The following is a 14,947-nucleotide window of genomic DNA, read 5'->3' on the forward strand; positions in this document are numbered from 1 at the left end:
GACGTCACTTGAACGCAGCATTCACTGCAGGCCATTCAGGTCTCATAGTGGGAGCGGGGCACTGCCGTGCTGACAAAATTATATATGTTATCGGGGCTATTCGTCATGATATCAGACTTATCGGAATGACGTAATAATTCCTGTTATCGGCCCGATAATTATCGGCCCAATAGTTATCATGCACCCCTAATATAAATAGTTATGAACTGGGCACACTTATGCTGTAATACCCACAAAAGGCCACAAAGGGTCCACAGTGTATAGGCAGAAGGCGCTATTTTACACAAGGGCATGCTGAGATCAATTAATTAGATCGATACCGGTGAGGTTATTTTTATTCTATAGCATATTTAACTGCCCTCTTATAGTGTCACCACTGCTGACTGTTTATATTTTGTTGTATTTGAAAGAAGCTACAATGCTTGTAGGTAGATTGCTCACCATGGGAGGACATCTTGTCTGGTTGCTCTCTATGGAAGAAGTTGGTGGCGGAGTGTATTCTTTTGGATGTTGAGTTTTAAGATGGAAGTGGAAATTTATGGTATTTTCATCTTTAGTCCCATCTCGTTTATAACACAGCTTATGGATCACTTTGTTCACTTTTTCTGGCTCTCCTTTTCGTTCGCAACAAATTGCCAAATGGGTGCATTTGCATTCTTTTTCCTGAGTGCGGACATCTGTCCTGCTGGAGTCAGGGATATATATATATATGTAGCGTATATATAGTGAATATTAGAGGTGCAACGGTACAGGTAGCCGTTGGTACGTGTTTTGTGTGTAAAGAGAAATTTTTTCCCCCCCAAAATTGTCTCTTTATTTTGCTTGTCATCAAGAACTGCATTTCGCAGTAAACAAATTCCAGTATCACTAGTGTACTCAATAACACTTTTCCAAATGTAAACATACTGTAATTCTTTTAAGTTAACAGCCTCTTGACAACTCAGTACAGTATACACTATGGGGCACTTGACGTGTTGCTGTGTTGTGCTACGTGCTGGAATTTGTTATTTACATGACAAGGCCAGAACGCAACACAGGCTCCACTCCATAGACTGTGTATTAAGTGTTGTGCTGCGAGTTCTGGCCGGGCTCAGTTATAATTGTCGGTCAGGTAAATGCGGCCTGGGCCGTGTATGTGTCTGTGTGTACGTGTCTGTGTATGTGTGTTGTAGAAAAGGTTGTAGAATGTAGCTGTCATTCTAGTGTTCACTTTACAGGATTCAGCAGTCCCAATAAGTGGTGACAGCAGTACATAGCTGCATTGTTAAAGCCACCTATGTATTTTCCTCACCGCATTACATAGGACCTCAGTGCCTTTGGATACAGTAATTTAGATTAAGTAGGGGGATGCAGTCTTACACTTTTCTGTCAACCAGGTCACCTCCCTTTATTCCTTCCTCATTTCTATTCATTGTTTAGCATTTATCCTGCATATGTAATACTTTCACATTATTTAAACTGACTCTAGAAAGCCTTACCAGTTTTGGAAAGGACTCCATTGCCTTTGGCTACTCCTACATAGACCAGAACAGAGACGACATCTGAGACTTCCACATGGAGGTTGGCAGTCCCAAAGTCCTGGTCCTGAGATGCAGCCACACCTACAGGGAGACACGCAAATGATTCATAAGAAGAAGGGCAGAGAGGGATTCTGTCTGCGTAGGATTTAAATAGACATATTATGTATGGAAGCATAAAAACTTCAGACTGCAACATGGTGTGATGGTGATCAGACAATTATCAAATCAGTCTTAACTATATACATGTATTTGAGGTGAACAATTATTAAAAGGTTAAAAAGCCAATATCCAGATGTTTGGCAGATGTATGTATTAGTAAAGCCAGATGTGTCACCTCTGGGACAACGCTGCAAGTACTTCCTACTTGGTAAACTACATGTTCAAAGTCTGAAGCTAACGCGTCTCTTGTTTCCTCACTCTTTGTTTTAGTATTATTTTGCGGCTGTTAATTTCCAACCTACCGTAGGCACAGCATAGTCTTGGCCCCAGATCTGGCCTGACAAAGAAAGATGGCAGGTGGGAGGCCAGGTTGAGGTTGCCCTCTGGGTCCGAGTATTCTGGCAGGGGCAGGTTCTTCATTAAGTCATCATATCTGCAAAAACAATCACCTCTTTTAGATGGGCTCACAATCATTTTTGGATCTTGTGCATTTTTTGCATCTTAAGGCCTTTGCTCATGAAATGTTTTATTATAATTAGCATTTTTATCAAAATTAGAGGTTTGCATTTTTGTTCTTTGTTGTAAAGCTTGAAATCCAATGACATGGGGGGTACCAGAGTGAAAAAGAGGTTAAGTGTGTATGCCTACCTTGAGGGCATGAGTGCCATAAACTCCTCTCCAGATGGCCAGTCCTTCAGTCTGTACACCATTGGTTCTCCATCCTTGGACTTGGGCCGCTCTAAAGAGGTAAAATGACTTAAGTTAGACTGAATAAATAATCTTTTATCACCGTTTTCTGGTTCACATCGGTGATGAATGTAACAGCTACAGTATCTTATCAATCAAACAGTGAAACTGAGAAGAGATGAACTCACTGGTGATGTCTTCAAATCCATCCCAGAACTCCTTGATCCCAGAGTTGGACACCACCTGGTCTTTACAGTTGAGGAGGTCTCCCTGATGGTCTGCAAACTCTTGGTTGAAGGAGTCGGCTTTCCACAGGCCGCCATTCAGCCGCTTATGGATCCCTGACACCAACACAGGCTGGACAAATACAAAGCAATTTATATGGTTGTCCTTATCACTAATGACTTAACTAACTGCTATTAATACAGGACTGTTACTATGACTGCTACAGCTGAAAACATTGTTGAGACTGATGAGTACCTGTCCTTGTTTCCAGCACTCTCTGAACAGCTTCCAGTTGTTCTGGTTGCGATGATCTTTGAGCCACAGTAACCGCCTATTGTTTAACCAGCAGTGGGGAATATCTGGATACTGACTGGTTGAATCTTCTGACACTGCTGCAGTAACATGCGCTGACTTCTTCCTGTCTGGTTTGGCATCTTCAGTAATAGCAGGGGCAGGGTTGTTGTTGTTTCCTGGGTTGACAGGCTCTTGCTTGATTGACAGTTTGGTGGTGATGTTCTGGCGGCTGGCGGGGATTTTATTCTCAACTACTGAAGCAATGATGTCATCGAGGATATTAGGCATGGTCCTCCCACCTTTTCCGGTCTATAGATGGAGAGAAGAGAGGAAAAAATTATATTTCAGTATTTTGAAACAGGGTTCTTTCTAAATTTGACAAACTAAAGCTCAGCTCTGCGGTGTGTATTGACAAGTGGTACAAAAGATGTAAAGCTGCTGAGGGCTGATGGATGGATACAGAATACTGAGGTGGGATATACTCCACCTGTGCAGTAAAGCACATGAAACAATGACAATCCTTGACTATATCAGAAACATACCTGTGACGCAGTAGAGTAGACTGGTGCAAAGGCGATCCCTGCATCAGTAGAGCCCAGTTTCAGCTTCCCTGCTGTGGTGGTGAGCAGATCTCGGAGTGTGGAGCCCTGCTCTGTACTGTTGGCCACCAGTGAGGTGGTCTTACACTGCTGCAGGACCTCCAGGCTGTCCCCCTCCTTGTCTTCCTTCACTGATTTACCCAGCAGCACTGACTTGTTTTCTGTCAGAGAAAGAGGAGGAGCGAGGCAGCGTGGAAATAAGAAAGAGCTTACTAACAACATAATATGTGGAGGTGAAATATAGAAAATGACTTGAGAGAACAGGGTTATGAATCATTAAGAATACTGAATGATAACATGTACTGACTACACATCAATCCAAAATCTCTCCCTTCCCCTCACCTTTCTTCTCCTCCCTGGATTTCTGCTCTGCCAGGTCAGCCAGGAAGTGCAGAGGTGACTGGGACTCGGGTGGTGTTACAGGAGCACTTCCTGCGTCGCTGCCTGGACTGCTGCCTCCACCACCTCCTCCATTAGTCTCTGCCTTGGTTCCTGCTTGGTCAGAGTTCTGCTGGGACCCCGGCTCAGCTTTCACCAGAGACAGTTTGTTACTGTGGTTCAGGACGTTCTGCAGAACCTGACACAGAAAGGTGAGGGTTAACAGAAGACTGACAAGCTCGGCTCGTTATACAAAATGATAATGGCTCCTTTGTAAAAGAGAGTCAGAAGGCAGAAAGTCACTCTAAACAGTGATCAACTTCATTAGCAGTGCACTTTTCACCGTTGAACATTTGTTTGGTTGTTTGTTCAACAAGATGAGGTGAAGGACAAGATGTGTGCTCATGATTGTAAGTTAGCTAGAGGAAGAGGAGATTCTGGCAGGAAAGCTGATATGGGTTGTTGTTGTTCAGTTTGTGGCTCTCTCATTGTGTATCAGGCTGCTGATATATGGAAACAGTTGAGATTTTGACTTTATGCCTGCTCCTGACCAGGTATAACATTTACGTCCAGTCTTGGTGAGAAGAAGGCTTAAGCCTAGATCGTGCAACTGGCGTAACTATTAGGTCGGACTTAGAACGTCAATGTACAACCGACTTTGCGTGAGACCAGGAGTGACTGTTGGTGCAATCGGCCCGAGATCATTTGCATTTTAATTCTAAGGGACAGCAGCTGTTGTGTGCACTAACCACCAGGTAAAGTACCATCTGTAAAGCTGCATTTACATCCAACCATATGCTGGTGCAAAATGCCAGTCCTCCCATTTGATGGATATTTTTGAATGTGGGTAGTACATCTAGGCTGCGGTGGTGACGCCACAGGACATTTTGAAAACACAGTGGCCTCCAGTGAAAATCAACTTTCGAAGAAATGCAACTCGATGTCATGCTGCGGTGGCCAATCACATAACCTGCGATCAGTCAAATGCTGCCTGCAGTCCACGGGGACAAGTAATACAGTCTCTTTCTGTTGGTAAGTGTTATAGAGAGTAAAAGAAATAGCAAGGTGAAGGTGTGTATTAATAGCTTGTGTGTACTATCCTAGAAAAGGAAAGCACTGACTTCCTTTGTGTGTGCATATATGTATGTCTTTTGTGGATGTAAAGAAACAGCAGTTATGATAATCAGAGGGAATTCTAAAGATCTTTTAAGGCAACATAAACTATCTTCACAAAGATAAATACTTAATCACTGAGATCAGGAGAGTCACTTTCTATAGTTGTCACTCCCCCACAAATAGGACACTACCACACTACTGTGCAGTCACTTTTGTAATTTGGTGTGAATGCAAGCCATGCGGGCCAATACAACAGTTTTGGGATTCCACTCATTACACTATGAGGGCACTTATTATGAATCTTAAGAGCACACAAACAAATATGTTGCAGATGACACAAAGTATAAAATATTTCCTTTAACAAGGCAAAACTAAAGTTAATTATAAAAAGTTATTCCTAATGTATTTTAAGTTACTCTTGTTTGACTTGTTTTGCCCTGTTGGTTGAATATAAGAGTTAAACTGAGTTAACTTGCCATTCGTTGTACTGAAGAGTTAATGTCATAAAATAATAAAATGTTGTGGCCCTCCAGAAATCATGTTAGATGTCTATAAGCATCATTTACAAGAAATTCCAAACAACATATTAGGTAACCATAAAAATACAACATAACCTCCAGGAGCTGGGACAAACAGTATTACCTGTGAGACGCCATTGGTGGCTGGTAGTTTGCTGAGGAGGTTCTGCTTGTTGGTGCAGGGACAGTGAGATTTGATGTTGTATTTTTCTCTCAGAGAGTGCATGGCAGTCACCAACTCTGTCAGCACTGAAACATCAGAGAGATGCAGCAGAATTTAAACATTTCAGGAAAAAAATATTGAAGGGGGAAAAAAGCTTGACCTTTATTAAAATGAAACAAGATCCTGTGAGTGGGCATGTGGTATTGCATTACTGTAATAACATAATGCCTGCTACGGGGGTGGCTTATCACCCACAGTAAACAACAGTAGTCCAAATCCCTATCAACCTTTAACCCAACAGCCACAATATTAGTCTACTGTATGTGTGCTCAGGAAATAGCAAGACCAAGCAGCAGAAAGATAAAGAGGATCATGAAAACAGAAATTAAGACGTGGTGTAAACAGAAAGATAATGAGGGGAGTGTGTACTGTACCTGTGCCAGGTATTATCTGTGTTGGCATCAGGTGTTTGTGATCATGGGGTTGGCCTTTCACACACTTCAGCCAGCCGTAGAGTTCTTTGTCTGATCACAGAAAGGGAGACACAAGTCAATTAGTGTAATAATACCATAATGACCACACACTGTGTGAGGCTGCAGCACACTGAGAAGTTCAATGAAGTCAGTGCTGTTCTCTTACTTTAAGAATTTGTTCGAATCTTTTGAAGTGAGGTTGTATGAGAGATTTATACGTAGTTAGTGTAGTACATACAGTAGATGTCAGTCAGCATACCCCCAGTTTGGAAAAACAGGCTGGAGTCCAACACAAAAGCTAAGATATGTACTGCAGTGGATGGGGGCAGCAACAAAATGTATTTAAGCTACCTAAAAGAAGTCTTACCTACAAAAATCAATATCAGTGAAAGTGAACTCTATATTGAGAGTATTTTCACCACTTTAGCTCTCCGTCAGACAGTAATTTCCCACGCGAAACTGAAGCCTTTAAATCGCTCCTCTCAAAGCCAGACTCCGTTTCGAAAAAAGTGAGGACACAGGAGCAGCCTGTCTACTGCTGCCTCAATTGTGTTATTGTGGGACTTTGGTGTTTAACGTAGGGATGCAAGATTTGGAGAAAGGTTATGCAGGAAATTGGACTTGTTTATCTTCTCTGTAAGAGTCTGGTTACTGTAAATCCACAACTGCATGCTGTAAACAAGTGAGTAAAAGAAATTCGGATCAACAGCTCCCATTTGGTTTTGATGTCGGAAGTATTTTTCAGACAAAAGTGGAAAAACAACACGCACATCTTACCCCGTATGAGGGTGGGTGCTGGACCAAAAAAGTTAACATGTAAAATCAAGTAAAGTCCGCACACCAAAAAAGCTCCAATCAAGTGTGATTTATTTATAAATCACACTTGATTGGAGCTTTTTTGGTGTGCGGACTTTACTTGTTTTGGTGTGCGGACTTTACTTGTTTTTACATGGAAGTATTTTTCAGGTCATGTTCAGGTTCCCAATTTTTGTTACATATAAACTGGTTTGGGGGCCTGATGCGTCAATGCCATGTGTTGCCAGGACCAAAAACCATGGAACCCAAGGCAAGCCAGAGCATTTTTAAGAAGAAAGGTACAGTACAAATAGTATGTTCTAAAGAAGTAAGTACAACTTGACATTTAAGACATGCTGTATGACCTTTGAGAGTACCTTTAAAGTAGGGTTTCGTTCGCTCGACTGGTAGAAGTCAGTTGACTGTTTGTCTGTGATATGAGTGCGTGCAAGAATCCCTGTGCAGCCTGCTCTATAGCTGCTAACTGTCCAAACATGCACACAACTGACCTTTGGAGCTCCTTCTCTCCTTGGCCTTGTAGCAGTCCAAGCAGACAACAAAGCCACATTTCTGACAGACCCAGTGGATGTTGAAGAGTGTTGCCTCACAAGCGTCACACATCTCCCTCACCCCCCTCACTGCTCGCTTCCACGCCAGCTTGGCTGAAACACACACACACACACACAAACACACACAAGGATCAATTTTAAGACACAGTTAGGGAGATTTCATCAATGTCAGCCTTTTTTAAAGATATCTTACCATCCTTCTTGACCCAGGTGGCTGCAGTATTCTCAGTCAAAACCATCTGACAAAACTTGTCTCCTATGAAGCTGAGGATGTACTTGGCTGTGGTTTGGTCCAAGTGGCTCTCCTCCATCAGCCCAGGGACCCACAGGGCCAGGGCTTCATCATCAAACTGGTCTGGAGTGGAGAAGCCATCCATCCGGATGACTCCATTTTTACTGTAGGACAGCCTGGATTGGAAGAAACGGATCACTAGCACCCAGTCCAGGAAAGAACAAATATGAAAAGCACCCTTCATAACCACTGGGCACACCCAGATAATAAAAGTATTATCTTGGACTCATACAGCATGATGGAAACGACCACAGGCTCCTTCTGCACACTGTGCACCACATAACATGCTGTTAAAATTGCATTTAAAAGCACTTGCAGTGTCACACACCATATTAAAAATCCAGCTGATGCCAAGCAGAGCTATAGCTGCTTTTGCTACACAGAAAATAGGAAAGGCAAAGCAACATTATGCTGTCAGAAAGGGAGATTTAGATACATCTTCTCACATCACCACTCTAAGTTGTCAGATACAGATAATAATACTGTGTGTGACAGGAGAAATTCCTTGTATAATAGTAGATATGAGGGGCATCTTGTAGCCATTTGAAGCCAAAAATAGAAAAAAACAGTCCCAAAATCCTTCCTTCTGCTGCTTCAGAGGGTGCAGTGAAGATGGCAGATAATACAATAATAATTATATTACTGCAATATTACTGTATCTGTACATTTCCAAGCAGTCTGAATAGCTTAAGTACTTCTATCTATCTATCTATCTATCTATCTATCTATCTATCTATCTATCTATCTATTACTTTTTATCCATCTGTCTAACATTCCATCCATCCATCCATCCATCCATTCATCTACATATATATTAGTAATCCTCATTCCTCATCCTCAGTTGTCAAGTATATAACACTCCTGTGTCCAAAGTAGGGCATATGCAATTATTTACTGGCACTGAGTGACAGAATGAGAGGGTGGTTTTCTTGATGAGACATTGCTCCGTACACCCACCCACTTCATGGTGTCCTTAAACAACCCAGTCATCTCAGGTGAATGTCTATGAAATTCCAGTCTACTGCGTCAGACAGGGAGGAGGTGAGATGGGGTGAGAGAGACAGAATTAGAAGTGGAGATGCAGAGAAGGGGAGGGGGAGACAGAGAGATTGCAGCAGCAGCAGTTCTGCAGTGAGGAAAAGATTATAGAGCAGAAAATCCTCTTTGGCAGATTTACCCCGTTAGACCCCAGACTGCAGCTGCTGCGTATCCAACTCAAGTGTGTGTGTGTGTGTGTGTGTGTGTGTGTGTGTGTGTGTGTGTGTGTGTGTGTGTGCAATCACAGTAAATGTTCCAGTTTGAGAGAGAAACACAGACGCAGTACATACTGCAAAAGTCATATGATTAATAATGTATGTGTTGTAGCTAGGGCAGGATTTTTGATGAGAACTCTCTCCTCTTCTCTCCATCTGTATTATTCTATCCTGACAAGCAGCCTGTTAAAAACAAAAGCTCTAAGGCTTACTCTCTTTACAGAAAACTGTAGTGAAGGTACATGGAGCGATACTTTGTCCTTGAAGGGCAAGAAAGGAGCAGAGCAGCCATAGACATGAGGAAGCCATCTGCATTAAGGCAAACGGCAGATAAACAATAGAAAAAAAATGAAGTTTTACCGTCTGAAGTAGTAGAAGCGACAGAAGACGGGGGAATGTGCTGGCTCCTCTCCCTTCTTGCTACGGACCACCCTGCACTCTCGACACTTCTGCAGGTTGGGTCCAATTTCTGCGCACGAGTCATCCTGCAGGAAAGATTCCCCTGTCTGCTTCAGCTTCTTCACCTTCCTCCAATCCTTCAGGACAGAGCGGGGGATCCCATCTGAGGAGAGTTCCCATTACTGAATTAGTGACATTACCTACATTTTATTATGATTAATTAAAAGTTGCTCATGAACTTGGAGTCAAAGACATCAAAATATCACAACACAGACAAGAAAAAAAAAACACCAAAGGAGAGAAGATGAGTCTTTTTTTGCACTACAGGAACATTATGGCTTCAAATAGCTAAGAGACTTTGCATTAACACATACATGTAAAAAACAAACGTCTACCAAATCCACCAAATTCTCTGCCAGTGAAAAAATGTCCCAAACAAATGCACCATTCCATCCTGTTTGAGTAAGATTTGATGAAAACTATGGTGACCAGCTGTTTTAGAAAATTACTGAGATTAAAAAAATATATAAAACAATGATGGTGTTTTTAAAGGTTCTATATCTGAGATTTCCAACATGAATAAAGCAGCACACCACTCTGTGCAATGTTAAGATATCGTGGAGTAATGGTGTCCAGAGCAGATAATGAAGTCGCGCTCGAGTAGTCATAATAGGTAACTAGCTGTTACCGATTTCATTAATTTGTTCTGTAAATTTAAAAATTGCTAGTTTGCTTCCTGTAAAATATCACTGCCATTCAATGGATTTGACAATGCTAGTATGGGCTATTGGTTGTGGCTGGATTTTTATGTGTTGCATAACCAACCTTTTTGGTTGTCAATGAACATGGTTCACTTTGCATTACTAATTTGGCAAGCCTCGTCATAGCCTCTCATTCCAATATCCCTTTCTATGTTCTAACTGTATTCTCAGTGCTAATCTCTAGCCAGCAGCAAGTCAACTAACATGTGCTTCCTGGATAGCACTGCAATGCAGTCCGTGGCATACTGCAGATCGGGTCAAAACCAAGTAGCAACCTCTGGGGCTGAAAAATTATGCCGACTCCGAAGTGTCAAAAACTGCAGTTCCTCTCATGGCCACTTGAGGCTGGCTCAAAAAAGGAGTTAATCCCTATAGAGCCCCATGTTAAAATGCCAACTTTACAGCAGTAATAAACATGTTTGCAGCCTGTTACTAAACACAGCTGTGGTCTAGCTGTATAGACCTACAGACCCTTTAGCTAATTTTTCCTGTTCTGACAACTATATAGGGGTGACTTTTTATATAACTCACCCATTTAAGTGTTACTAAAGCTTAAAGTTTTGCATGATTAAAGGCTTAACCACTTTGAGTGACAGGTGGGTGCCGTCAGTTGATCAGTCGCTACCATGGCAACATTGGTAAGGTAATGTCACATGGCATGACCCCTGAGATGGTGGTACTTAGTGGTTCTGAACGTCTTATCTAGAACCTTCACAGATATATGTATTTAGTAGGAACCAATTGGCTTGGGAACAAGTAGGAAAACAACCAATTAACACACCATTGGAATCTTTCAACAACATTTGTTAAAAGTAACAAAAGTACAGAGTATTGCAAGGCTGTGTTCAATCTTGCTTCCTGGGAAACTGTTTAGAGAAGACTGCCAGACTGTTTATAATAAGACTTACTGCTGCTGGCTAGCTTGAGTTTGGTCTTCTCTCGAGCTGATCTGAAGATGCCATTGGGCTTCAAGTCATCCTCCTCCTTTTCGTTGTCTCCTTTCTTCTTGGCCATATCATTCTGTTTCTTCTTATAGGTTGGTTTAGGTTGACGCTTGGCTCGGCCCTCTATTTTGCTCTCACTGGCATCAGAGTCATCTCCTCCACTCTCTGAACCGGACTCGTATGTCCGTTTGTTCCCTCGCCTTGATGAAGGAGCTGCTTTCCTCTCCTCCCCTCCTCCTCCTGCTGCTGCCGCCCCTCCCACCTTCTCCTCCAGCTGCCTCTCTCTCTCGACTTTGCCTCCACTGTCTTTGCTCATCTCCACGTCACTGGAGGTGGAGGCGCTGAGGTTGACTGTACAGGGCTTGATCATTTCTGACATGGCTGTGGCATTACTTGTGCTGGTGGTGGTGCTAGGCAGTTTCTCTGGTTTAGTACTGGTGGAGCTTACAGTAGCTGTTGTGTTCCTGTCCTCCTCTGAATGTCGGGTTAACCAGGCTTTTTTCAGCTTGTGGTAGTTATTGGGCTGCCCACTGCTTGTTGAGGCGGATCCAGAAGTTTGGCCGTTAGGCAGGGGACTGGACTTGCCTGTTGTTGTGCTCCCACTTGCTGAGTTGCTGCTACTGCTATCAACCGAAGATGATGAGGCTTGGCTAGAGGAGGGTGGAGGTGGCGAGTTGTGAATGGGATTTTTCTCAACTGGATCCACAGGCAGGGAGCAGTTTCCAGTTGTAACGGGTGTGGGAACAGGGGAGAAGTTGCTCCTGGATTGGGCTGCAGCCAAGGCAGCTTTGTGCTTCTTAAGGTGGACGAAGGAGGAGGAGTAAGGCTGATTGGAGCCAGAAACGGAGCTTGGTGTTGGGGTGAGACTTGGACTGGACTGGGGTGTCCCTGCTGGACTAGGGGATGACAGAGACCCCCCTGGAGATGTGGTGCGTGAGCCCAAGCCCTCCTGGTACTCTCCTGGTCCCGAGTGGCTCAGCACCCGGCCACAAATGCCAGTTTTGTGGGCTGACATCTCTCCTCGAGCTGAGCCTGAGTAGCCCTGTTCAGGGAGAGCTGTCCCACTGATACTCTGTATGCCAAAAGCTGATGCGGCAGTCCTGCACACAGAGTTTGTGATACTGGCTCCCATAGTTCCCTGCATGCCCTGCATGCCACGCTTTTTATACTGGACACACATGTCATCCAGGTTGGAGTTAGGTTGGATAACCCTGCCAGCTACAGCTTCTCTAACACTCTCCCCTAGTCTAGGACATTCCCCCTGAAACGTGGATTGGTAGAACCTTCCCTGGGGGAGTTCCTTAAGGATCATAGCACCAGATTTGTTAGCACCAACAGGACTGTCGTACTTAATAGATGTCGATGGACGCACAATGACTGATGCCATTGCGGCTTGGGGCTTGCCCCTTAACACTCCTTTCTCTCCAGAGAATGAGCCTCCTCTTTCCCGAATCATCTCACCACCTCTCCACCCATCTGTAGATGAAGTCATAATCTCCCCACTGATGGCTGAGGCCACAGAAGTGACAGCGGCAGCATTTCCATGACCTTTGACATCCCTGAGCTCTGGAAGCAGCGTGGGAGGCTTCTGCTGCTCCGCTGATGTTTTGCTACCAGCTGCTGCTAAGCTAACTGGCTGGATGGGTGTGAGGGTTGGTGGAGACAGACGTCCACCGTAACCTGCTCTCTCCCTCTCTCGTTCCCTTTCCTTCTCCCGCTCCCTCTCTCTTTCTGCAGCCTCTTTGCGTTCCAGCGCATGCTGTGTTGGCGGATGGAAGACAGGCGCTCGGTGGAGAGATGGCATTGCCCTGAGCTGGTGTTGCTGCTGCTGCTGTTGGTGGTGGTGGTGGTGGTGATGATGGTGGTGGTGGTTGGGTGCTGAGGAGGAAGAGGAAGATGTAGAGCAGGATGGAGAAATGGCAGGGCTGCGGCGTTCTATCCTGTCCATACCTGTGTGGTGCTGATGTTGCTGCTGAACTAGTGTCACCTGCTGGCTTAGCTGCTCTGTGATTTTCCCCGCTAAACCCTCTCCCCCCTCTGGCTGGTGCTTAATGAGAGGAGGGGGCTTAGAGAGGGAGGCTTTGGAGCTATAGCTACCCAGGGACAGAGCTCCCTGACTTGGCACAGCCGCCCCGACACTGGCCACAACCCCTGGACCTCCGCCAGACACTTTCTCATAGTAAGAGCTGAGCTCCTTGGAGGGGTATAGTCTTGGAGGCTCATTCACTACACTGTTGGACAGTGTGGTGAAGTAGTTGCTCTTCTCTGATGGGATGACGTGGGGATGGATGTGGCTGGCCTTGGGGCTTGGGGAGGCGAGAGCTGGTATCCGGACAGGAAAGGCTGGATCTCTGCTTCTTTCTCTGTCCCTGTCCATCCCGGGGTCGCTGGAGCGCTGGATCTTAGCGGTGAAGGGAGCGACCTCAATGCTCTCTTTCAAGATTTGCCGATTCTCCTCTTTGTATTTACTGGCTCGATCTGCTGCCTGAACTGCATCCTGTGAAAAAAAAAAAATGCAAACACTGTTTCCTCATTTTGAGACACACATTCCAACATTCCTGTTACACTTTTGAGGTCATTTAATTTACATGTAGACTAACATATGTGGCCGATGTGATGTCCATCTTCAATTTAAAGAGAGAGTTCACTGTCACCCAGGACAGGTTTGACTGAAAATGCTAAAAAGAAATAATATAATATATAAGATCCTTTGGCAATCAGCAAGCAATTTTAAACCATACTCCACCTACTGACAGATACAATAATGCCAATAAAAAGACATCCTACATTGCAGCGGAACATTTGATACATGTGTTTTTTGCAAATATATCACTCCTTTTGATTTTATCTACTTCAAGTAGATGTGATTATTTTTATCCATTTTAATAATCATTTTTAACATTTGACCAGCATTTTGATTACTTTCATTATAGCAATAATTGATTTAACTTTACTCCGTACTTTATTTTGCTTTATTATAATAGTACTTTATAATAACTACTTTATCTTTATTAAAACAATATTTAACTTTATTATAACAATACTTTATGTATGGGTATATGCAAATGTATCACTATTTTTGACTGTATAGAGTAGGTGTGATTATTTTTATCTATTTAATTTTTTGTTTTAGCATTTGATTGACACCTTTGATTTACTGATTATAATAACAATAATTTATTTATCCTTATTTAAACAGTACTTTATTTAACTTTATTATAACAATACCTTATTTAACTTATGTTTGACAGTATATTAACTTTATTTTAACACTACTTTAACTTTATCACTTATCATAAATTTATTATAATAGTGCTTTGTCGAACTAAATTATAATGGCACTTTCCTATACTTTATTGTGATAGCAGTTTATTTAGTAGTTTAGTATTTTAGTAGACTACGGTAGTTTAGAGGTGGTTTAAAATATCAAAATATACATTGTGTATTGCAATAAGGCCTAAAATAATCAGGCTATTATTTTAAGGCCATATAGCCCAGCCCTATAATTATGCAGCTGAAGATGTTAATACTACTATTAGTGACAGTTTTTCTAATAACAATAAAGATTCTGATAACAATATCTTTGTGGAGTAATTTACCTGTGTATTTGCCAGGCGAGCCTTGCTGTGGGGGTCTAGGTAGAGGCGATGTAGGTGGACGTCTTTTCCTGTGGGGGTTCGACTCCTGTCTGTCTGCTCCTGCTTCAGTTGGGCCAATGTCAACGTCCTGATCGGGTCCACAAAGCCTTTCTTCTCCACATCTCTGTACACAGACAAGTCAACATGTAATAAGTCATTACATT

At 43.1% G+C, this 14,947-nt stretch overlaps 1 protein-coding gene across 3 annotated transcripts in view; it reads right to left on the reverse strand.

Annotated features, from left to right (window-relative positions):
- Positions 1–14,947, reverse strand: part of jmjd1cb (jumonji domain containing 1Cb) — a 180,889-nt gene that overhangs the window by 9,655 nt on the left and 156,287 nt on the right. For all 3 annotated transcript variants that reach the window (XM_050059863.1, XM_050059862.1, XM_050059864.1), the window contains 14 exons: positions 14,745–14,907; positions 11,110–13,642; positions 9,402–9,603; positions 7,690–7,904; positions 7,437–7,589; positions 6,094–6,183; positions 5,621–5,745; positions 3,827–4,061; positions 3,428–3,645; positions 2,847–3,194; positions 2,555–2,723; positions 2,328–2,418; positions 1,982–2,112; positions 1,479–1,601 (listed from right to left, as the gene is read on the reverse strand). In XM_050059863.1, the coding sequence (XP_049915820.1) occupies positions 1,479–1,601; positions 1,982–2,112; positions 2,328–2,418; positions 2,555–2,723; positions 2,847–3,194; positions 3,428–3,645; positions 3,827–4,061; positions 5,621–5,745; positions 6,094–6,183; positions 7,437–7,589; positions 7,690–7,904; positions 9,402–9,603; positions 11,110–13,642; positions 14,745–14,907 (4,796 nt within the window). The remainder of the gene's footprint in view (positions 1–1,478; positions 1,602–1,981; positions 2,113–2,327; positions 2,419–2,554; positions 2,724–2,846; positions 3,195–3,427; positions 3,646–3,826; positions 4,062–5,620; positions 5,746–6,093; positions 6,184–7,436; positions 7,590–7,689; positions 7,905–9,401; positions 9,604–11,109; positions 13,643–14,744; positions 14,908–14,947) is intronic.

This window comes from Epinephelus moara, chromosome 13 (genome assembly GCF_006386435.1).
Source record: "Epinephelus moara isolate mb chromosome 13, YSFRI_EMoa_1.0, whole genome shotgun sequence".
Taxonomy (NCBI): Eukaryota; Metazoa; Chordata; class Actinopteri; order Perciformes; family Serranidae; genus Epinephelus; species Epinephelus moara.